The following is a 23,212-nucleotide window of genomic DNA, read 5'->3' on the forward strand; positions in this document are numbered from 1 at the left end:
GCCTCAGTTCCCTCTTCTGCAGAATGGGAATTCCATCCCCTTTCTCCCTCCGACGTAGTCCGTGAGCCCCATGCGGGACCTGATTATCTTGTATCTACCCCGGCGCTTAGTACAGGTGTGACTCTCCACTAGGCCACACTGCTTCTCCAACCTCCGGGCCCACGCTAATGGATGCCGTGTGTTTGTGTTTAGCTACGCCAAGGGAGAGCTGGACATTTCCTACATTACCTCGAGAATCATCGGTGAGTTTCGATCCCCTCGGCCCTCGGGATCGAAGGGTTCTCCGTCACCCCCCTCAACCCCGACTGTCTTTCTCCCTCGGTCTCTCCCGGCCAGTGATGTCCTTCCCCGCCGAAGGAGTGGAACTCGGATTCCGGAATCAGATCGAGGACGTCCGGACCTTCCTGGACTCCCGACACCCGGACCACTATACGGTCTTCAACCTGTCGCCCAAGTCGTATCGCAGCACCAAGTTTCACAATCGGGTGAGGGGCACCCGCGGGATGCTGGCGAAGATAGTCGGTATTCATAGAGCGCTTACTATGTGCAGAGCACTGAATTAAGCGCTTCGGGGAGCACAGTAGAACAACAAACAGACACATTGGATTGCAAATCTCCTTCTCCCCACACCGTCTTACCTCCTTCCCTTCCCCACAGCACCTGTATATATGTTTGTACATATTTATTACTCTATTTATTTTACTTGTACATATCTATTCTATTGATTTTATTTTGTTAATATGTTTGGTTTGGTTCTCTGTCTCCCCCTTCTAGCCTGTGAGCCCACTGTTGGGTAAGGACTGTCTCTATATGTTGCCAACTTGTACTTCCCAAGCGCTTAGTACAGTGCTCTGCACACATTAAGCGCTCAATAAATACGATTGATTGATTGATTGATTGATATGCCCTAAACTTATAGCCTAGAGGGAACTTCCAGGCTTAAGACGCAATAAGAGGAGCTTAGTCTTGGCATTCAGAGAGGCAGGCAAGGCCAAGGAGAAGGAAATGGCTGGAGAGGAGACGGTGGAAAACGAGGAGAAAGTCCGTTTGGGAAGAATGGAGCAGCAAGGCCTAGTGGCCAGAGCACGTCCCTGGGCATCCCGGCTCCGCCACTTGTCTGCTGGGTGACCTTGGGAAAGTCACTTCACTTCTCTGTTCCTTAATTATCTCATCCTGTGATATGGGGCTCGAGACCGTGAGCCCCTCGTGGGACCAACACGCTTTATTTGTATTCACCCCAGCTCTTAATACAGTGCCTCACACATAGGGCTTAACAAATACCGCAATAATTATCGTTATTATTAACAGTGAGCGCCAGCTGGGCTCTAATAGGAAAGGAGAGAGGAGACAGGAGAGATGAGGAGGCTGAGGCCTTCAGATACAAGTCTAGTTCTCCCTATCCCGGGCAGTTATTTGTCAAGCTAAATGTCTCTGATGCAGTTGTCTCACCGTCTTGAGACCGATGGTGTTGTCTGCGTTTGACCCTTTACTCTTCAAATTCAGCACTTAGAACAGTGCTTTGCACATAGTAAGCGCTTAATAAATGCCATTATTATTATTATGTCTATCTGGGCCGGTTAGCAGACTCCAGAAAGCAATATCTGAAGTTCGTTTGGGTTGAGTTTGCTGTCTCAAATTTCCTCCTTGTGACTGTTACTTTTGTTTTCCTTCAACAATGCGAACTTTTTTTCAAAATTTCTAATTGCATGTTTGCTCAAGGGGTGGGAGATTGTGGATCGAGTAAATGCATAATAACGAGTGGTTTTAATGGGATGTTGTTTCCATGCGAAGCAGCGTGGCTTTAGTGGGTAGAGCACCGGCCGGGGTGGCGGGGTCAGAGGGACCTGGGTTCTAATCCCTGCTCCGCCATTTGTCTGCTGTGCCACTCTGGGCGAGTCACTTCACTTCTCTGTGCCTCACTTACCTCATCTGTAAAAGGGGGAGAAGAGTGTGAGCCCCATGTGGGACAGAGACAGGGTCCAACTGGATTAAACTGCATCCACCCCAGCGCTCGGAACAGTGCTTGATACATCTTAAGAGCTTAAATTGTATCTACCCCAGTGCTTGGCACATCGTAAGAGCTTAGTTGTGTTGCCAACTTGTACTTCCCAAGTGCTTAGTACAGTGCTCTGCACACAGTAAGCGCTCAATAAATACGATTGATTGATTGATTAACAAGTACCTTAATTAAGAATTAATTAATGACAGAGGAGCCATTCCTTCACTGCCACCCCTCCAACACGCGCGCTTCACCGATTGATCAGGGATGTTTGTCGAGCGCTTAATTTTAATTTTAAATAATTTTAATTTTAATAACTTAATTTTTGATCTGCCCCACGTCTTTGGAGAAGCGAGGAATTGTGTGGAGGCAGAAGGCACCCCTGGGAGACACCGGGCGCTCCGAGGAGCGTAGCGGGCGGGAAGATGGGGGCCGAGGAAATGGGAAGGAGGGGAAACGTGACGCCCCCCATCTTACCTCCTTCCCTTCCCCACATCACCTGTATATATGTATATATGTTTGTACATATTTGTTACTCTATTTATTTTACTTGTACATATCTATTCTATTTATTTTATTTTGTTAGTATGTTTGGTTTTGTTCTCTGTCCCCCCCCTTTTAGACTGTGAGCCCACTGTTGGGTAGGGACCGTCTCGATATGTTGCCAACTTGGACTTCCCAAGCGCTTAGTACAGTGCTCTGCGCACAGGAAGCGCTCCATAAATACGATCGATGATGATGATGATGATGTCTCTGCGTGTGTGTCCGTGTGGCTCTGTAGGTGTCGGAGTGCAGTTGGCCAATGAGACAAGCCCCCAGCCTCCACAATCTGTACGCGGTGTGCAAGAACATGCGGAACTGGCTCCAGCAGAACCCCAAAAACGTCTGCGTCATCCACTGCCTGGTGAGTCCATCCGTCCACCGATACCATTTACTGAGCGCCTACTGGATGCACAGCTCTGTTCAAGGTGATCAACGATGTTGTGTTTCCCTGTGCCCTCCCTTCTGGTGCAAGACTGTCTCTATGTGTTGCCGACTTGTACTTCCCAAGCGCTTAGTACGGTGCTCTGCACACAGTAAGCGCTCAATAAATACGATTGATTGATGATTGGTGCGTGGAGAAGACCTCAAGGACCGCTTCGGCCCGGCCCGAGGCAGGGTGAGCCAACTGTTGGGTAGGGACCGTCTCTATATGTTGCCAACTTGTACTTCCCAAGCGCTTAGTACGGTGCTCTGCACACAGTAAGCGCTCAATAAATACAATTGATTGATTGATTGGTGCGTGGAAAAGACCTCAAGGACCGCTTCGGCCCGGCCCGAGGCAGGGTGAGCCCACTGTTGGGTAGGGACCGTCTCTATATGTTGCCAACTTGTACTTCCTAAGCGCTTAGTACAGTGCTCTGCACACAGTAAGTGCCCAATAAATACGATTGATTGATTGATTGATTGGTGCATGGAAAAGACCTCAAGGACCGCTTCGGCCCGGCCCGAGGCAGGATGAGCCCACTGTTGGGTAGGAACCGTCTCTATATGTTGCCAACTTGTACTTCCCAAGTGCTTAGTACAGTGCTCTGCACACAGTAAGCGCTCAATAAATTCGATTGATTGATTGATTGGTGCGTGGATAAGACCTCAAGGACCGCTTCAGCCCGGCCCGAGGCAGGGTGAGCCCACTGTTGGGTAGGGACCGTCTCTATATGTTGCCAACTTGTACTTCCCAAGCGCTTAGTACAGTGCTCTGCACACAGTAAGCGCTCAATAAATACGACTGATTGATTGATTGATTGAGAAGGTCCGCCGTTGGTCCGGAATCAGTGCCACGGGCCGGCAGGGAAGCGGCATTCCTGGAGTCCCGCCTTCGGAGAGGTCCGGCAGGCTGCATCTCAGGGCTGTGTCAGAGGCAGTCTGTTGGTCGATTGATTTTTTTAATAGAGTGCCTACTGTGGGCAGACCGCTGTGCCCAGCCCTTAGGAGATTGCGGGAGAGTTAGCGGACAACATAACTGCCCTCAGTGAGCTTCTAGTCTACTGATTCGAAGGTTCTCACGTGACAGCAGAGGAGGTTTGGTCCTCAAGAAAACAGTGGCCTTTGCTGGTTTGTAATCAATCAATTAATCGTATTTATCGAGCGCTTACAGCGCGCAGAGCACCGTAATGAGCACTTTGAGTGCTAACTGTGTAGTAAGCACTCAAGAGAGTACGATCTACCAAAGTTGGTAGGTGTGTTCCCCGCCCACAGTGGGGTTGCAGCCTACAGCTATGAGTTCACAATCTTAAACGCTACAGCCGGGAGGAAGGTTGTGGATGCGTGCATTTTGTCACGGTATCTACTAAGTGCGTACAGCGTGCTAAGCACGGGGGTAGGTACAAGAGAATCGATGGATGTAAGCGCTTAGTCCAGTGCTCTGCACACAGTAAGCGCTCAATAAATACGATTGATGATGATGGATACGGGTAGGGTTTCTTCCCCAGGCAGTGCTGGGCCCCCTGGTTTGGATTCAACTCCCCCTGGGCTGGAGTCCTCGGGTTGGAGGAAGGGCTCAGTTCAGCGAGAGGGGCCCAGATGTCACTGGAGCGACGGTCGACAACGTGTGTACGTCCGTATTTTAGACTGTGAGCCCGTTGTTGGGTAGGGACTGTCTCTATATGTTGCCAATTTGTACTTCCCAAGCGCTTAGTACAGTGCTCTGCACATAGTAGAGCCCTAGTACATATAGTACTACACATAGTAGAGCCCTCTGCACATAGCCCTACTGAGCTCACCTCCTCCAGGAGGCCTTCCCACACTGAGCCCCCTTTTTCCTCTCCTCCTACCCATCTCCCCCCACCCTACCTCCTTCCCCTCCCCACAGCACCTGTATATATTTGTACAGATTTATTACTCTATTTTACTTGTACATATTTACTACTCTATGTATTTTGTTAATGATGCGCATATAACTGATAACTAATATGATGTGCATATTCCCAGACTGAGCCCTCTCCTTCCTCTCCCCCTCCTCCCCCTCCCCATCCCCCCGCCTTACCTCCTTCCCCTCCCCACAGCACCTGTATATATGTATATATGTTTGTACATATTTATTACTCTATTTTATTTGTACATGTTTATTCTATTTATTTTATTTTGTTAATATTTGTTTTGTTCTCTGTCTCCCCCTCCTAGACTGTGAGCCCACTGTTGGGTAGGGACTGTCTCTATATGTTGCCAACTTGTACTTCCCAAGCACTTAGTCCAGTGCTCTGCACACAGTAAGCGCTCAATAAATACAATTGAATGAATGAATAGTAAGCGCTCAATAAATACGATTGATGATGACGATGATGTGTGCATCGTGTCTGCCTCCACAGGACGGCTGTGCGGCGGCGGCAGTCCTGGTCAGCGCCATGTTTTGCTTCTGCCATCTCTTCTCCAGTCCCGCCCCCGCCATCCAGCTGCTCAACGCCAAGCGGCCCGGAATCGGACTGTGGCCTTCCCACAGGAGGTATGGAAAGGCGCCCGGGCACCGTGGACAACCGCATCTCCGCTCCGGGCACCGCGTGACACCCCTCTCTCTGGCACCGGTGAAGCCATTAGCTTTTCCCTGTTGAGCAAGTACCATACGGTAATTCCCGGAGGGAGGTGCAAGATTATCGGGCAGGACCCCAGTCCCTGTCCCGCCCCGACCCCACGGTCAAAACGGGAGGGAGAACGGCTGCTCAGAGAGGTGAATAATAATAATAGTAATAATCAATTAATCAGTCGTATTTATTGAGCGCTTACTGTGTGCAGAGCACCGGACTAAGCGCTTGGGAAGTCCAAGTTGGCAACATATAGAGACAGTCCCTACCCAACAGTGGGCTCACAGTCTAGAAGGGCTATTCTGTAGTATAGAATAATGATAGTGATGGTATGTGTTAAGCGCTTACTATGTGCCAAGCACTGTTCTAAGCGCTGGGGTAGATGCACGGTAATCAGGTGATCCCATATAATAATAATGGCATTTATTAAGCGCTTACTATGTGCAAAGCACTGTTCTAAGCGCTGGGGAGGTTACAAGGTGATGGGGTTGTCCCACGGGGGGCTCACAGTCTTCATCCCCATTTTACAGCTGAGGTAAGTGAGGCTTAGAGAAGTGCAGCGACTTGCCCAAAGTCACACAGCTGATAAGTGGCGGAGCCGGGATTAGAACCCACAACCCCTGACTCCCAAACCCGGGCTGTTTTCACTGTGCCACACTGCTTCTCTGCGAAGTGACTTGCCCAAAATGGCACAGCAGGCCTGAGCCCCCCGTGGGACAAGCTGATCACCTTGTTTCCCCCCCAGCACTTAGAACAGTGCTTTGCATATAGTAAGCACTTAACAAATGCCATTATTATTATTATTATTATTATTATTATTAAGAGCAGACTGGGACTGCTCTTACCCCCATCTCACCTCCTTCCCTTCCCCACAGCACCTGTATATATGTATATATGGTTGTACATATTTATTACTCTATTTATTTATTTATTTATTTATTTTACTTGTACATTTCTATCTTATTTATTTTATTTTATTGGTATGTTTGGTTCTGTTCTCTGTCTCCCCCTTTTAGACTGTGAGCCCACTGTTGGGTAGGGACTGTCTCTATGTGTTGCCAATTTGTACTTCCCAAGCGCTTAGTACAGCGCTCTGCACATAGTAAGCGCTCGATAAATACGATTGATTGATTGATTGATTGACTGGAGCCCGGTTCTCTTGACTGCCAGTCCCGGGCGCTTTCCTCTGAGCCACACAGCCTCCTTTTAGTTGGGAAGCGACCCTGCGCAAGGATGACACGCAAATTCGTGAAACGTTCCATGTTTTTTCTGCCCATCCGTCAAGCTAGCTCTCTTCCTGCCTTCAAGGCCCTACTTAGAGCTCACCTCCTCCAGAAGGCCTTCCCACACTGAGCCCCTTCCTTCCTCCCCGCTTCGTCCCCCTCTCCATCCCCCCATCTTACCTCCTTTCCTTCCCCACGGCACCTGTATATATATTTGTACAGATTTATTACTCTATTTATTTTACTTGTACATATCTATTCTGTTTATTTTATTTTGTTAGTATGTTTGGTTTTGTTCTCTGTCCCCCCCTTTTAGACTGTGAGCCCACTGTTGGGTAGGGACCGGCTCTATATGTTGCAAACTTGTACTTCCCAAGCGCTTAGTACAGTGCTCTGCACACAGTAAGTGCTCAATAAATACGATTGATTGATTGACCCCCACGACCACCCCCAGCCTCCCCCCAGCCCGAGCCCATGGGGCTAACAGAACAGCAGGCGACTCAGCCCTCCTCCGGTCTGGGCGGTCAGCAAGGGGGACGGAAACCCTTTTGGGAGCCGATCTAAGAGGGGCTCCTTCCTCTCCGCCCCGGCTGTGGCTTAGGAAAAGGACCAGAAAGGATTCTGGAAAGTGACCTCGCTTTTGTACTACCAGGGCACAATGGTACCCTATAGTCCCTCAAGTTGCAGGGGAGGTGGGGGTCCGGCCTGGGAAGGGCAGACACTCCCCTCCCACCCCCATCATCATCAATCGTATTTATTGAGCGCTTACTATGTGCAGAGCACTGTTCTAAGCGCTTGGGAAGTCCAAGTTGGCAACATATAGAGACAGTCCCTACCCAACAGTGGGCTCACAGTCTGAAAGGGGGAGACAGAGAACAAAACCAAACATACTAACAAAATAAAATAAATAGAATAGATATATACAAGTAAAATAAATAGAGTAATAAATATGTACAAGCATATATACAGGTGCTGTGGGGAAGGGAAGGAGGTAAGATGGGGGGGATGAAGAGGGGGACGAGGGGGAGAGGAAGGAAGGGGCTCAGTCTGGGAAGGCCCCAGGCCCTGGCATCCCTCCCCTGCTCCGGATCTGGGGGTGGGCACCCTCGGTGACCCCCACACCCACTCTCCTCAGTATCATTCATTCATTCATTGTCGTATTTATTGAGCGCTTACTGTGTGCAGGGCACCCTACTAAGCTCTTTGCGATGGAATGCTTTAAATCCAATGATAAAGGATTTCTGTTTGATGCAGAAGTGGATAGCCCACTGTTGGGTAGGGACTGTCTCTATATGTTGCCAACTTGTACTTCCCAAGTGCTTAGTACAGTGCTGTGCACACAGTAAGTGCTCAATAAATGCGATTGATTGATTGATTGATTGGGAAAGGACCACAGAACAATAAACGGGCATCATCATCATCATCATCAATCATATTTATTGAGCGCTTACTATGTGCAGAGCACTGTACGAAGCGCTTGGGAAGTACAAATTGGCAACATATAGAGACAGTCCCTACCCAACAGTGGGCTCACAGCCTAAAAGGGGGAGACAGAGAACAAAACCAAACATACTAACAAAATCAAATAAATAAATATTCCCTGCCCGCGATGAGCTTACAGTCTCACAGTGTGGCGGGACCCCTCCAAGGGAATGGCCCTATGTGGGAGGAACTGTCTGGAAATCCAGCCTGCAGGGTGGACCGATACTACTACTAATAATTGTGGTATTTGTTAAGTGCTTTCTATGTGCCCAGCGTGGTACTAAGCACTGGGGTAGATGCAGGCTAATCAATCAATCCCTGTCCCACCCTGCTCTCACAGTCCCAGTAGGAGGGAGAACAGGTATTGAATCCCCAAATTACCGATGTGGATTTTGAGGCCCAGAGAAAGCTCATCGTGGGCAGGGAATGTGTCTGTTTATTGTTCATTCATTCAATCGTATTTATTGAGCACTTACTGTGTGCTGAGCACTGGACTAAGCTCTTGGGAGGTACAAGTTGGCAACATATAGAGACGGTCCCTACCCAACAGTGGGCTTACAGTCTAGTCTGTCGTTCTGTTGTACCCCCCACCCCCTGCCCAAGCATTCAGTACAGTGCTCCGCACACAGTAAGCGCACAATAAATCCAATCACCCCCCCCGCCCAAGCATTCAGTATAGTGCTTCGCACACAGTAAGCGCACAATATATCCGACCGACCGGCTGACAGGCCGAAGTGACTTGCCCGGGGTCACCCAGCGTCCAAGTGGCGGAGCCGGGATTGGAACTCAGGTCTTCTGGCTCCCAGGCCTGTGGTTCTTTCCACAATAATAATGGTGGTATTTGTGAAGCGCTTACTACGTGCCGAGCACTGTTCTAAGCGCTGGGGAGGTTGCAAGGTAATAATAATAATAGTGATGGCATTTATTAAGCGCTTACTATGTGCAAAGCACTGTTCTAAGCGCTGGGGAGGTTACAAGGTGATCAGGTTGTCTCACCGGGGCTCACAGTCTCCATCCCCATTTTCCAGATGAGGGAACTGAGGCCCAGAGAAGTGAAGTGACTTGCCCAGAGTCACACAGCTGACAAGTGGTGGAGCCGGGATTTGAACCCGTGACCTCCGACTCCAAAGCCCGGGCTCTTTCCACCGAGCCAGGCTGCTTCTCCCCAAGGCCCCCCGCTGCCTCCCGCGTCTGGTCCCCCCCGGCCCCGGCGCGGTGGGACACGCGGGGGTCTCCCTCCTCCCGCAGGTACCTCGGCTACATTTGCGACCTGATAGGCGACAAGCCCGTCCACCCGCACTGCAGGCCCCTCAAGGTCAAGTCCGTCACGCTGAGCCCCGTCCCCTGCTTCAACAAGCAGAGGAATGGCTGCCGGCCGTTCTGCGACATCCTCATCGGGGAAACCAAGATCTTCACCACCTCCCAGGACTATGAGAGGATGAAGTGAGTCCATCTCCCTCCCTGGACCTCTTCCCCCTCTGTGGGTGGGAGGGACGTTCCCGCGTTCCCAAAGACAGACGACGACAACCCTCGTTTCCACTTTGCCCCGGTGCTTGGATTCGCCCCCTTTATCCACCCCAGCTTTCAGATCCGTAGATTGTCACTGGAAACACCACAGAATTGACAATTTGTATTTTTATGGCAGTTGTTACATCAGCACATTTCATGACTTGAAGCCCTCAATTGATTGAGTGAAGGCAAGTTCTCAGCCCTCACTAGCATACAATCTCATGGGAAGATCAGGCAGATCAATCCATCAATCGTATTTATTGAGTGCTTACTGTGTGCAGAGCACTGTACTGAGCGCTTGGGAAGTACAAGTTGGCAACAATAGATAGACATTTTAATAACTGCGGCATTTGTCTACGTGCTTAGTAGGTGCCAAACACTGCGCTAAAGTACTGGGGTAAATGCAAGAAAATCGGGTCCCACATGGGGCTCACAGTAGGAGGGAGAACGGTGATTGAGTCCCCATTTTGCAGATGAGGGAACTGAGGTCCAGGAAGTGAAGTGACTTGCCCAGGTTCACATGCGGCAGGGAAATGGCAGAACCGGGATTAGGATCCAGATCCTCCGATTTCCAGGTCTGTGCTCTGCCCACCAGGCCAGGCTGCTGCATCTTTTCTGCCCCAGCGCTTAGAACAGTGCTTGGCACATAGTAAGCTCTTAACAGATACCAAAGTTATTATTATTCGTATTGTACATTTCATACAAAGAGCGGGAGCAGGAGGGAGAGCAGAGTTGTAACAGTACATATGTGTCAGGATGAAACAGCTGGTAAAAGAATCGAACGAACAGATCAATCAATCAATCGTATTTATTGAGCGCTTACTGTGTGCAGAGCACTGTACTAAGCGCTTGGGAAGTACAAATTGGCAACACATAGAAACAGTCCCTACCCAACAGTGGGTTCACAGTCTAGAAGGGGGAGACAGAGAACAAAACCAAACGTACTAACAAAATAAAATAAATAGAATAGATAGGTACAAGTAAAATAAATACATAGAGTAATAAATATGTACAAACATATATACATATATACAGGTGCTGTGGGGAAGGGAAGGAGGTAAGATGCGGGGGATGGAGAGGGGGACGACGGGGAGAGGAAGGAAGGGGCTCAGTCTGGGAAGGCCTCCTGGAGGAGGTGAGCTCTCAGTAGGGCCTTGAAGGGAGGAAGAGGAAGAGATGAATGCATCACTACTGTATCAACAAATAGCAACATGAACACCGAGGGAACGATTAAAGTGCGAAAGGGCTGTGGGTCGGTGTTGTGAGTCAAGTGGGGAAGGCTTCCTGGAGGAGGCGGATGGTTTCGGGGAGACCACGACAGATAGAGACAGCTGAGGTCTGGCAGAACTTGGGGAGACTAGCGGAGCTGGGGCGGCAATCCCAGACCCGTCCCTTTCCCTCCTATGGTATTTATTAAGCACTTACTTTATACTTACTTTTAGACTGTGAGCCCACTGTTGGGTAGGGACTGTCTCTATATGTTTCCAATTTGTACTTCCCAAGCGCTTAGTACAGTGCTCTGCACATAGTAAGCGCTCAATAAACACGATTGATGATTGGTGATGATACCAGCCACCGTTCTAAGCACTGGGGTAACTACAACCTGATCAGATGGGCCACAGTCTCTGCCCCGCGTGAGGTTCACAGTCTCAATCCCCGTTTTCCCGGTGAGGTAACTGAGGCCCAGAGGTGTGAAGCGACCTGCCCGGGGCCACGCGGCAGACGGGCGGGGGAGCCGGGATGAGAGCCCAAGTCCGCCCGAACCCTAGGCCCGGGGTCTACCCAGTAGGCCGCGCCGCTTCTCACCCGCGTCCCCTCTCTCCTCCAAGGGAATTTCGGGTCCAGGAGGGGAAGGTGGTCCTCCCGTTGGGGGTCACGGCCCACGGGGACGTCGTGGTGTCCGTCTACCACATGAGGTCCACCATCGGGGGACGGCTCCAGGCGAAGGTACGGTCGGGCCCCGGGGTGCCCGCTGCCCGACGGCGCCTCTCTGAACGGGGCCCGCTGCCCGGGCCGCGGGGCCGGGGGACCGATGCCCATCCTCCCCTCCCGCAGTCCCCTAATCCTGACCGGACTGGACCACGTGCTGGGAATGGGGGCATCTCCCAGATCCCTTCCCTTCCCTGGAGGGGCGGGATCACCCTGCTCCTGGGGGTACCGGAATCAAAGGTCTCCAGTTATTCTTGTCATGCTATTCATTAAGAGCTTACAACGTATCAGGCACTGTACTAAGCGCTGGGGTAGATAGCAAAGCTAATAATAATCAGCATAATTATGGTATTAAGTGCTTACTATGTGCCAGGCACTGTACTAAGCACTGGGGTAGATAACGAGCTGTTAATAGTACTACTAATAATAGTAATTATGGTATCGTTAAGTGCTTACTGTGTTCCAGGCACTGTACAAAGCGCTGGGGTAGATAATGAGCTCATCATCATCATCATCATCATCATCAATCGTATTTATTGAGCACTTACTGTGTGCAGAGCACTGTACTAAGCGCTTGGGAAGTACAAATTGGCAACATATAGAGACAGTCCCTACCCAACAGTGGGCTCACAGTCCAAAAGGGGGAAATAATAATAATAAGAGAAGCAGCGTGGCTCAGTGGAAGGAGCCTGGGCTTTGGAGTCAGAGGTCATGAGTTCAAATCCTGGCTCCACCGCTTAGCTGTGTGACTTTGGGTAAGTCACTTGACTTCTCTGGGCCTCAGTTCCCTCATCTGTAAAATGGGGATGAAGACTGTGAGCCCCACATGGGACAACCTGATCACCTTGTACCCTCCCCAGCGCTTAGAGTAGTGCTTTGCACATTGTAAGCGCTTAATAAATGCCATTATTATTATTATTATTATTAACAATGATTATGGTATTTGTTAAGTGCTTACTGTGTGCCAGGCATTGTACTAAGCACCGGGGTAGATAACAAGCTGTTAGTAATAATACTGATAATAGTAATTATGGTATTGTTAAGTACTTACTATGTTCCAGGCACTGTACAAAGTGCTGGGGTAGATAATGAGCTAATAACAATAATAATAACAGTGATTATGGTATTTGTTAAGTGCTTACTGTGTGCCAGGCACTGTACTAAGCACTGGGGTAGATAACAAGCTGTTAATAGTAATACTAATAGTAGTAATTATGGTATTGTTAAGCGCTTACTGTGTTCCAGGCACTGTACAAAGAGCTGGGGTAGATAATGAGCTAATAATAATAATAACAATGATTATGGTATTTGTTAAGTGCTTACTGTGTGCCAGGCATTGTATTAAGCACCGGGGTAGATAACAAGCTGTTAGTAATAATACTAATAATAGTAATTGTGGTATTGTTAAGTACTTACTATGTTCCAGGCACTGTACAAAGTGCTGGGGTAGATAATGAGCTAATAATAATAATAACAATGATTATGGTTTTTAAGTGCTTACTATGTACCAGGCACTGTACTAAGCACTGGGGTAGATAACAAGCTGTTAATAATAATAATAACAATAATAATAATAATAAGTATGGTATTGTGAAGTGCTTACTATGTTCCAGGAAGCGCTGGGGTAGATAACGAGCTAATAATAATGATAGTAGTAATTATGGCATTTGTTAGGCACTTTCTATGTGCCAGGCACTGTACTAAGCACTGGAGTCGATCACAAACTAATAATAATAAGAACTATGGTATTTGTTAAGTGCTTGTATGTTCCAGGCACTGTACTAAGTGCTGGGGTAGATAACAAGTTGATCAGGTTGGACACAGTCCCCGTCCCGCGTGGGGCTCACAGTCTTCATTCCCATTTGACAGACGAGGGAACTGAGGCCCGGAGAAGTGAGGCGACTTGGCAGAGGTCACACGGCAGTCAAGAGGCAGAGAACCCAGGTCCATCTGACTCTGAGGCCCGGGCTCTAACCACTAGACCACACCGTTTCTCTCAGGTTGCAGTGTGCCATTCATTTGATCGTATTTATTGAGCGCTCACTCTGTGCAGAGCACTGTACTAAGTGCTTGGAAAGTACAGCTCGGCAACAGGCCGAGACAATCCCTACCCAACAACGGGTATCTCCGGGCCGAGCGCTGCGCCCAGTGCTAGTAGACGCCGGGTGGTCTGATCGGATCCCAGTCCCTTCCCCTCTCGGGACTCACGGGGAAGGGGAGCAGGTGTCTTAGCCCCCTCTATCATCATCATCATCATCAATCGTATTTATTGAGCGCTTACTGTGTGCAGAGCACTGTACTAAGCGCTTGGGAAGTCCAAGTCGGCAACACATAGAGACAGTCCCTACCCAACATCATCATCATCATCATCAATCGTATTTATTGAGCGCTTACTATGTGCAGAGCACTGTACTAAGCGCTTGGGAAGTGCAAATTGGCAACATATAGAGACAGTCCCTACCCAACAGGGGGCTCACAGTCTAAAAGGGGGAGACAGAGAACAAAACCAAACATACTAACGAAATAAAATAAATAGAACAGATATGTACAAGTAAAATAAGTAAATAAATAGAGTAATAAATATGTACAAACGTATATACATCATCATCATCAATCGTATTTACTGAGCGCTTACTATGTGCAGAGCACTGTACTAAGCGCTTGGGAAGTACAAATTGGCAACATCTAGAGACAGTCCCTACCCAACAGTGGGCTCACGGTCTAAAAGGGGGAGACAGAGAACAAAACCAAACATACTAACGAAATAAAATAAATAGAATAGATATGTACAAGTAAAATAAGTAAATAAATAGAGTAATAAATATGTACAAATGTATATACATCATCATCATCAATCATATTTATTAAGCGCTTACTATGTGCAGAGCACTGTACTAAGCGCTTGGGAAGTACAAATTGGCAACATCTAGAGACAGTCCCTACCCAACAGTGGGCTCACAGTCTAAAAGGGGGAGACAGAGAACAAAACCAAACATACTAACAAAATAAAATAAATAGAATAGATATGTACAAGTAAAATAAATAAATAAATAAATAGAGTAATAAATATGTACAAACATATATACATATATACAGGTGCTGTGGGGAAGGGAAGGAGGTAAGATGGGGGGGATGGAGAGGGGGACGAGGGGGAGAGGAAGGAAGGGGCTCAGTCTGGGAAGGCCTCCTGGAGGAGGTGAGCTCTCAGTAGGGCCTTGAAGAGAGGAAGAGAGCTAGCTTGGCGGATGGGCAGAGGGATTGGGGTCATTCCAGGCCCGGGGGATGACGTGGGCCGGGGGTCGATGGTGGGATAGGGGAGAGCGAGGTACGGTGAGGAGATTAGCAGCGGAGGAGCGGAGGGTGCGGGCTGGGCTGGAGAAGGACAGAAGGGAGGTGAGGTAGGAGGGGGCGAGGTGACGGACAGCCTTGAAGCCCAGGGTGAGGAGTTTCTGCCTGACGTGCAGATTGATTGGTAGCCACTGGAGATTTTTGAGGATTTTTGAGGATTTTCCTCCCTTTACCCAGGAGGAAACTGAGGCTCAGCCAAGGTCAGGCCAGGGGTGCCCTGCCTTCCATCCCCACGATCTTTCCACTGGAGCAGACGGTATAACCACCCTTAGATTAGGGGAGGGCATGAGTGGCACACCAGCCCCCTAGAAGGCAGAAATAAAGCATCTCTGCTGAGACCCCTGGGAAAAGTCGCCCCCTGCTCCATTCACCCTGGACCTCCTTTAATAATGTAATAATTACAATAATAATAATTACAACATGACAATAATTACAATAATAATTACAGTAATAATTACAACATTATTATGCAAAGCAGCGTGGCTTGGTGGAAAGAGCCCGGGCTTTGGAGTCAGAGGTCATGGCTTCAAATCCCGGCTCTGCCAATTGTCAGCTGGGTGACTCTGGGCAAGTCGCTTCACTTCTCTGGGCCTCAGTGACCTCATCTGGAAAATGGGGTTTAAGACTGTGAGCCCCACGGGGGACAACCTGCTCACCTTGTAACCTCCCCAGGGCTTAGAACAGTGCTTTGCACATAGTAATAATAATGATGGTATTTTATTAAGCGCCTACTATGTGCAAAGCACTCTTCTAAGAGCTGGGGAGGTTACAAGGTGATCAGGTTGTCCCATGGGGGGCTCACAGTCTAAATCCCCGTTTTACAGACGAGGTCACTGAGGCCCAGAGAAGTGAAGCGACTTGCCCAAAGTCACCCAGCTGACAATTAGCGGAGTCGGGATTTGAACCCATGACCTGTGACTCCAAAGCCCGGGCTCTTTCCACTGAGCCACGCTGCTTCTCAATAGCGAGCACTTAACAAATGCCCTCATTATTATTATTATTATTATTACAAGACCGTAACCTGTGGCCTTTGTTTCTCTGCAGATGACAAACACCCAGATATTCCAGATTCAGTTTCACAGCGGATTCATACCGCTCGGCACCACGGTGTTGAAATTCACCAAGTAAGTAGGGGGGCTCCGTCGTCCGGGAGGAGGGGCCTTTTCTACAAAGACGTTCAGGCCGTGTCTCCCCGCTCCTCAAAAGCCTCCCGTGGTTGCCCATCCGCCACCACGTCAAACAGATGCTCCTCACCGTCGGCTTTAAGGCAGGCAGTCGCCTCGTCCCCTCCTACCGCACGTCGCTACACTCCCACAACAACTCTAACGCCAACCTTTTCACTGGGCCTCCGTCTCATCCGTCTCGCCGCCGACCCCTCTCCCGTGTCCTGCCTCTGGTCTGGAACCCCCTCCCTCCTCATGTCCGACAGACAATGACTTATGTTGCCAACTTAGCGCTTAGTCCAGTGCTCTGCACCCACTAAGCGCTCAATAAATACGATTGATGGATTGACTCTTCCCACCTTCAAAGCCTTACTGAAGGCCCATCTCCTCCAAGAGGCCTTCCCTGACTAAGCCCTCCTTTCTTCTCCCACTCCCTTCTGCATCGCCCTGACTTGCTGCCTTTATTCCCGACTTGTACTTCCCAAGCGCTTAGTACAGTGCTCTGCACACAGTAAGCGCTCAATAAATACGATTGAATGAATGAATGAATGAATGTCCGTCAGACAATGACTGATGTTGCCAACTAAGCGCTTAGTCCAGTGCTCTGCACCCACTAAGCGCTCAATAAATACGATTGATGGATTGACTCTTCCCACCTTCAAAGCCTTACTGAAGGCCCATCTCCTCCAAGAGGCCTTCCCTGACTAAGCCCTCCTTTCTTCTCCCACTCCCTTCTGCATCGCCCTGACTTGCTGCCTTTATTCCCGACTTGTACTTCCCAAGCGCTTAGTACAGTGCTCTGCACACAGTAAGCGCTCAATAAATACGATTGAATGAATTCCCTGTCCCTCCTGGCCCCACAGCACTTATGTCCATATCTGCAATTTTATTTATTTCTATTAATGTCCGTCCCCCCCTCTAGACAAGCTCTCCGTGGGCAGGGAGTGCGTCTGTTAATTGTTATAGTGTACTCTCCCAAGCACTTACTACAGCGCTCTGCACGCAGTAGGTGCTCATTCATTCATTCAGTCGTATTTATTGAGCGCTTACTGTGTGCAGAGCACTGGACTAAGCGCTTGGGAAGTACAAGTTGGCAACACACAGAGACGGTCCCTACCCAACACTGGGCTCCATCGACTGACTGAATGTGCCCTGTGGCAGCCCTCCTGGACGGGCTGTGCCTCGATGGCTTATTGCTGTGTTGTACTTTCTAAGCGCTTAGTCCAGTGCTCAGCACATAGTAAGCGCCCAATAAATACGATTGAATGAATGAATGAATGTGAGCCCGTTGTTGGGTAGGGACCATCTCTATACGTTGCCGATTTGTACTTCCCAAGCGCTTAGTACAGTGCTTTGCACACAGTAAGCGCTCAATAAATACAATTGATTGAATGAATGAATGGCTCTCAGCAGTCAAAGCGGGAGTGTAAACAGTATCGTGCCGGATTTTCCCTGTATTCTGCTGGGAGCCAAGTTAAATCCCTCGGAAAAGAGCACAGCATCCCTAGAGACTGGTTGTCTTCTAATTAATTATCTTCTAATTCTGTTATGTACTCTCCCAAGTGCTTAGTACAGTGCTCAGTGGACACCAACAGATACCATTGATTCGATTGATTTTTTTTTTATGGCATTTCTTAAGTCCTTACTATGTGCCAGGCACCATTCTAAGTGCCGAGGTAGATACAATTTAATCAATCAATCGTATTTATTGAGCGCTTACTGTGTGCAGGGCACTGTACTAAGCTTAATCAGTTTGGACACAGTCGTTGTCCCATATGGGGCTCTCAGTTTTAATTCCCATTTTCCTGGTGAGGGAACTGAGGCCCAGAGAAATGAAGTGACTTGCCCACGGTTTCATAACAGACAAGTGGCAGAGCCGGAATTGGAACTCAGGTCCTTCTTACTCCTAGGCCCGGGCTGAGGGGGTTCTTCTCAACAGTAACCATTATGGCATTTGTTAAACACTACTATGTACCAGGCACTGTAGTAAGCGCTGGGATGGATACGCTTAGTACAGTGCTCTGAACACAGTTTTAAGCGCTCAATAAATACGACTGAATGAATGAGTCGGACCCAATCCCCGTCCCAGGCGGGGCTCACAGTCTCCATCCCCATTTTACAGATGAGGGAACCGAGGCCCAGAGAAGCCAAGGGTTTTGCCCAAGATAACTCGGCAGACGAGTGGTAACTCGGCAGACGGGTGGCAGAGTCGGGATTAGAACTCGTGACCCTCTGAGTCCCAGGCCCGTGCTCTAACCCCTACCCCGTGTTGCTTCTCACCTTCTCTCGCTCTCCCATTCGTCCTCTCCTCCCTCATGACACCGCTAAACCGACCCTGTCCTCTCTAGCTGATCCAAGGACTTATTATATAATGATAGTAATAACAATTATGATGTTATTTATTTATCTATTTATTTGTCTATTTCTTTTACTTGTACATATCTATTCTATTTATTTTATTTTGTTAGTATGTTTGGTTTTGTTCTCTGTCTCCCCCTTTTAGACCGTGAGCCCACTGTGGGGTAGGGACTGTCTCTATATGTTGCCAACTTGTACTTTCCAAGCGCTTAGTACAGTGCTCTGCACAGAGTAAGTGCTCAATAAATACGATTGATGATGATGATGATGATGATGATGATGAGGCAGTCGGAGATACTATCTCTTCCCTTGAGGACTTTGTAATCTAGTTTGGGAAACAGACACTAAAATAATTTCCAGAAGGAAGGGTTTTTGTTGTTATCTATCTATCTATCTATATCTATCTATCTATCTATCTATCTATCTATCTATCTATCTATCATCTATCTATCTATCTACATATCTATTCTATTTATTTTATTTTGTTAGTATGTTTGGTTTTGTTCTCTGTCTCCCCCTTTTAGACCGTGAGCCCACTGTGGGGTAGGGACTGTCTCTATATGTTGCCAACTTGTACTTCCCAAGCGCTTAGTACAGTGCTCTGTACACAGTAAGCGCTCAATAAATACGATTGATGATGATGATGATGATAACAATTATGATGTTATTTATTTATTTATCTATTTATTTGTCTATTTCTTTTACTTGTACATATCTATTCTATTTATTTTATTTTGTTAGTATGTTTGGTTTTGTTCTCTGTCTCCCCATTTTAGACCGTGAGCCCACTGTGGGGTAGGGACTGTCTCTAGATGTTGCCAAATTGTACTTCCCAAGCGCTTAGTACAGTGCTCTGCACAGAGTAAGCGCTCAATAAATATGATTGATGATGATGATGATAACAATTATGATGTTATTTATTTATTTATCTTTATTTGTCTATTTCTTTTACTTGTACATATCTATTCTATTTATTTTATTTTGTTAGTATGTTTGGTTTTGTTCTCTGTCTCCCCCTTTTAGACCGTGAGCCCACTGTGGGGTAGGGACTGTCTCTAGATGTTGCCAACTTGTACTTCCCAAGCGCTTAGTACAGTGCTCTGCACAGAGTAAGCGCTCAATAAATACGATTGATGATGATGATGATGATGATGAGGCAGTCGGAGATACTATCTCTTCCCTTGAGGAGTTTGTAATCTAGTTTGGGAAACAGACACTAAAATAATTTCCAGAAGGAAGGGTTTTTGTTGTTATCTATCTATCTATCTATCTATCTATCTATCTATCTATCTATCTATCTATCTACATATCTATTCTATTTATTTTATTTTGTTAGTATGTTTGGTTTTGTTCTCTGTCTCCCCCTTTTAGACCGTGAGCCCACTGCTGGGTAGGGACTGCCTCTATATGTTGCCAATTTGTACTTCCCAAGCGCTTAGTACAGTGCTCTGCACATAGTAAGCGCTCAATAAATACAATTGAAGATGATGATGATGATAACAATTATGATGTTATTTATTTATTTATCTATTTATTTGTCTATTTCTTTTACTTGTACATATCTATTCTATTTATTTTATTTTGTTAGTATGTTTGGTTTTGTTCTCTGTCTCCCCCTTTTAGACCGTGAGCCCACTGTGGGGTAGGGACTGTCTCTAGATGTTGCCAACTTGGACTTCCCAAGCGCTTAGTCCAGTGCTCTGCCCACAGTAAGCGCTCAATAAATACGATTGATGATGATGACGATGATGATGATGAATGATCGTGCTGGGCTCAGCTGCCTCACTCTGTTTACCCCGACTCAGGCCCGAACTGGACGCGTGTGATTCTCCAGAAAAGTACCCCCAGCTGTTCCACGTGGTGCTGGAGGTTGAAATCGAACCAGGTGAACGGCAGACGGACTTGACTCCCCCGTGGGAGAACTTCTCCACCAAAGACATTAACCCCAGCATCCTTTTCTCCTCCCACCAGGAGCAGCAAGACACTCTTGCGTCGGGAGGTAAGAAGCCCCATCGTAACGGTGATGGTATTTATTAAGCGTTTCCCGTGCGTCACGCACGGTTCTAAGCGCGGGGGGAGGATACAAGCCCTTTTAGACTGTGAGCCCACTGTTGGGTAGGGACTGTCTCTGTATGTTCATCATCATCATCATCAATCGTCTTTATTGAGCGCTTACTATGTGCAGAGCACTGTACTAAGCGCTTGGGAAGTACAAATTGGCAACATCTAGAGACAGTCCCTACCCAACATCATCATCATCATCAATCGCATTTATTGAGCGCTTACTATGTGCAGAGCACTGTACTAAGCGCTTGGGAAGTACAGATTGGCAACATATAGAGACAGTCCCTACCCAACATCATCATCATCAATCGTATTTATTGAGCGCTTACTATGTGCAGAGCACTGTACTAAGCGCTTGGGAAGTACAAATTGGCAACATATAGAGACAGTCCCTACCCAACATCATCATCATCATCAATCGCATTTATTGAGCGCTTACTATGTGCAGAGCACTGTACTAAGCGCTCGGGAAGTCCAAATTGGCAACATATAGAGACAGTCCCTACCCAACAGTGGGCTCACAGTCTAAAAGGGGGAGACAGAGAACATAAACCAAACATACTAACAAAATGAAATAAATAGAATAGATATGTACAAGTAAAATAAATAAATAAAGAAATAGAGTAATAAATATGTACAAACATATATACGTATATACAGGTGCTGTGGGGAAGGGAAGGAGGTAAGATGGGGGGGATGGAGAGGGGGACGAGGGGGAGAGGAAGGAAGGGGCTCAGTCTGGGAGGAAGGGGCTCAGTCTGTTGCCAATTTGTACTTCCCAAGCGCTTAGTACAGTGCTCTGTACACAGTAAGCGCTCAATAAATGCGACTGATGATTGATGATGATGATACAAGCCAATCAGGTTGGACCCGGTCCCTGTCCCACGTGGGATTCACAGTCTTCATCCCCATTTTGCAGATGAAGTAACGGAGGCCCAGAGAATCAATCAATCATATTTATTGAGCGCTTACTGTGTGCAGAGCACTGTACTAAGCGCTTGGGAAGTACAAGCTGGCAACATAGAGAGACGGTCCCTACCCAACATCATCATCATCATCAATCGCATTTATTGAGCGCTTACTATGTGCAGAGCACTGTACTAAGCACTCGGGAAGTCCAAATTGGCAACATATAGAGACAGTCCCTACCCAACAGTGGGCTCACAGTCTAAAAGGGGGAGACAGAGAACAAAACCAAACATACTAACAAAATGAAATAAATAGAATAGATATGTACAAGTAAAATAAATAAATAAATAAATAGAGTAATAAATCTGTACAAACATATATACATATATACAGGTGCTGTGGGGAAGGGAAGGGAGGTAAGATGGGGGGGATGGAGAGGGGGACGAGGGGGAGAGGAAGGAAGGGGCTCAGTCTGGGAGGAAGGGGCTCAGTCTGTTGCCAATTTGTACTTCCCAAGCGCTTAGTACAGTGCTCTGCACACAGTAAGCGCTCAATAAATGCGACTGATGATTGACGATGATGATACAAGCCAATCAGGTTGGACCCGGTCCCTGTCCCACGTGGGATTCACAGTCTTCATCCCCATTTTGCAGATGAAGTAACCGAGGCCCAGAGAATCAATCAGTCGTATTTATTGAGCGCTTACTGTGTGCAGAACACTGTACTAAGCGCTTGGGAAGTACAAGCTGGCAACATAGAGAGACGGTCCCTACCCAACAGTGGGCTCACAGTCTAGAAGAAGTGAAGTCATCATCATCAATCGTATTTATTGAGCGCTTACTGTGGGCAGAGCACTGTACTAAGTGCTTGGGAAGTACAAGTTGGCTTGTAGTGAATGAAGTGACTTGCCCAAGGTCACACAGCAGACCCGAGGTGGAGCCGGGATTAAAACCCAGGTCCTTCTGAGCCCCAGGCCCACCCTCTATCCAGTAGGCCATGCTGCCGTCGTGTCTTTGCGACTGTGGCTGTCCTTCATCATCATCACCACCACCACCACCATAATAATAGTGATGGCTGAGGGTAGGATTCATTCATTCAATCGTATTTATTGAGCGCTTACTGTGCGCAGAGCACTGTACTAAGCGCTTGGGAAGTACAAGTCGGCAACATAGAGAGACGGTCCCTACCCAACAACGGGCTCACAGTCTAGAAGGGGGAGACTGACTTGAAAACACGTGGGCAGGTTTCAAGTCATCAGAATAAACGGAAGTAATAATAATAATGGCATTTATTAAGTGCTTACTATGTGCAGAGCACTGTTCTAAGTACTGGGGCACTGTTCTAAGCGCTGGGCTGGATGCCCATCATTAGCACAATAAATAGAATAGTAAATATGTACAAGTAAAATAAATAGGGTAATAAATCTGCACAAACATATTATACAGGTGCTGTGGGGAGGGGAAGGAGGTAGGGCGGGGGGGGTGAGGAGGAGGAGAGGAAAAAGGGGGCTCAGTCTGGGAAGGCCTCCTGGAGGAGGTGAGCTCTCAGTAGGATGGTGTCGGCTGCCGTCGAGGTCTCTGAGATGTTCCAATCTGGGCCTCGGGCTACACCTGTTCTCCCTCCCAGCTACTCACTCACCCGTTGAATCGTATTTGTTGAGCACTTACTGTG

The 23,212-nt window shown here is 47.8% G+C and overlaps 1 protein-coding gene across 3 annotated transcripts in view; it reads left to right on the forward strand.

Moving 5' to 3' along the window:
- DNAJC6 (DnaJ heat shock protein family (Hsp40) member C6) overlaps positions 1-23,212 on the forward strand; it is a 104,308-nt gene that overhangs the window by 64,121 nt on the left and 16,975 nt on the right. For all 3 annotated transcript variants that reach the window (XR_005452528.1, XM_038752377.1, XM_038752378.1), the window contains 8 exons: positions 193-242; positions 337-485; positions 2,781-2,903; positions 5,347-5,480; positions 9,510-9,704; positions 11,600-11,717; positions 16,092-16,171; positions 20,374-20,567. Coding sequence is in view for 2 of the 3 variants with exons in the window: in XM_038752377.1 (XP_038608305.1) it covers positions 193-242; positions 337-485; positions 2,781-2,903; positions 5,347-5,480; positions 9,510-9,704; positions 11,600-11,717; positions 16,092-16,171; positions 20,374-20,567 (1,043 nt within the window). In the remaining variant the exon portion in view is untranslated. The remainder of the gene's footprint in view (positions 1-192; positions 243-336; positions 486-2,780; positions 2,904-5,346; positions 5,481-9,509; positions 9,705-11,599; positions 11,718-16,091; positions 16,172-20,373; positions 20,568-23,212) is intronic.

The sequence above is a fragment of the Tachyglossus aculeatus genome, chromosome 10 (assembly GCF_015852505.1).
Source record: "Tachyglossus aculeatus isolate mTacAcu1 chromosome 10, mTacAcu1.pri, whole genome shotgun sequence".
Classification (NCBI taxonomy): domain Eukaryota; kingdom Metazoa; phylum Chordata; class Mammalia; order Monotremata; family Tachyglossidae; genus Tachyglossus; species Tachyglossus aculeatus.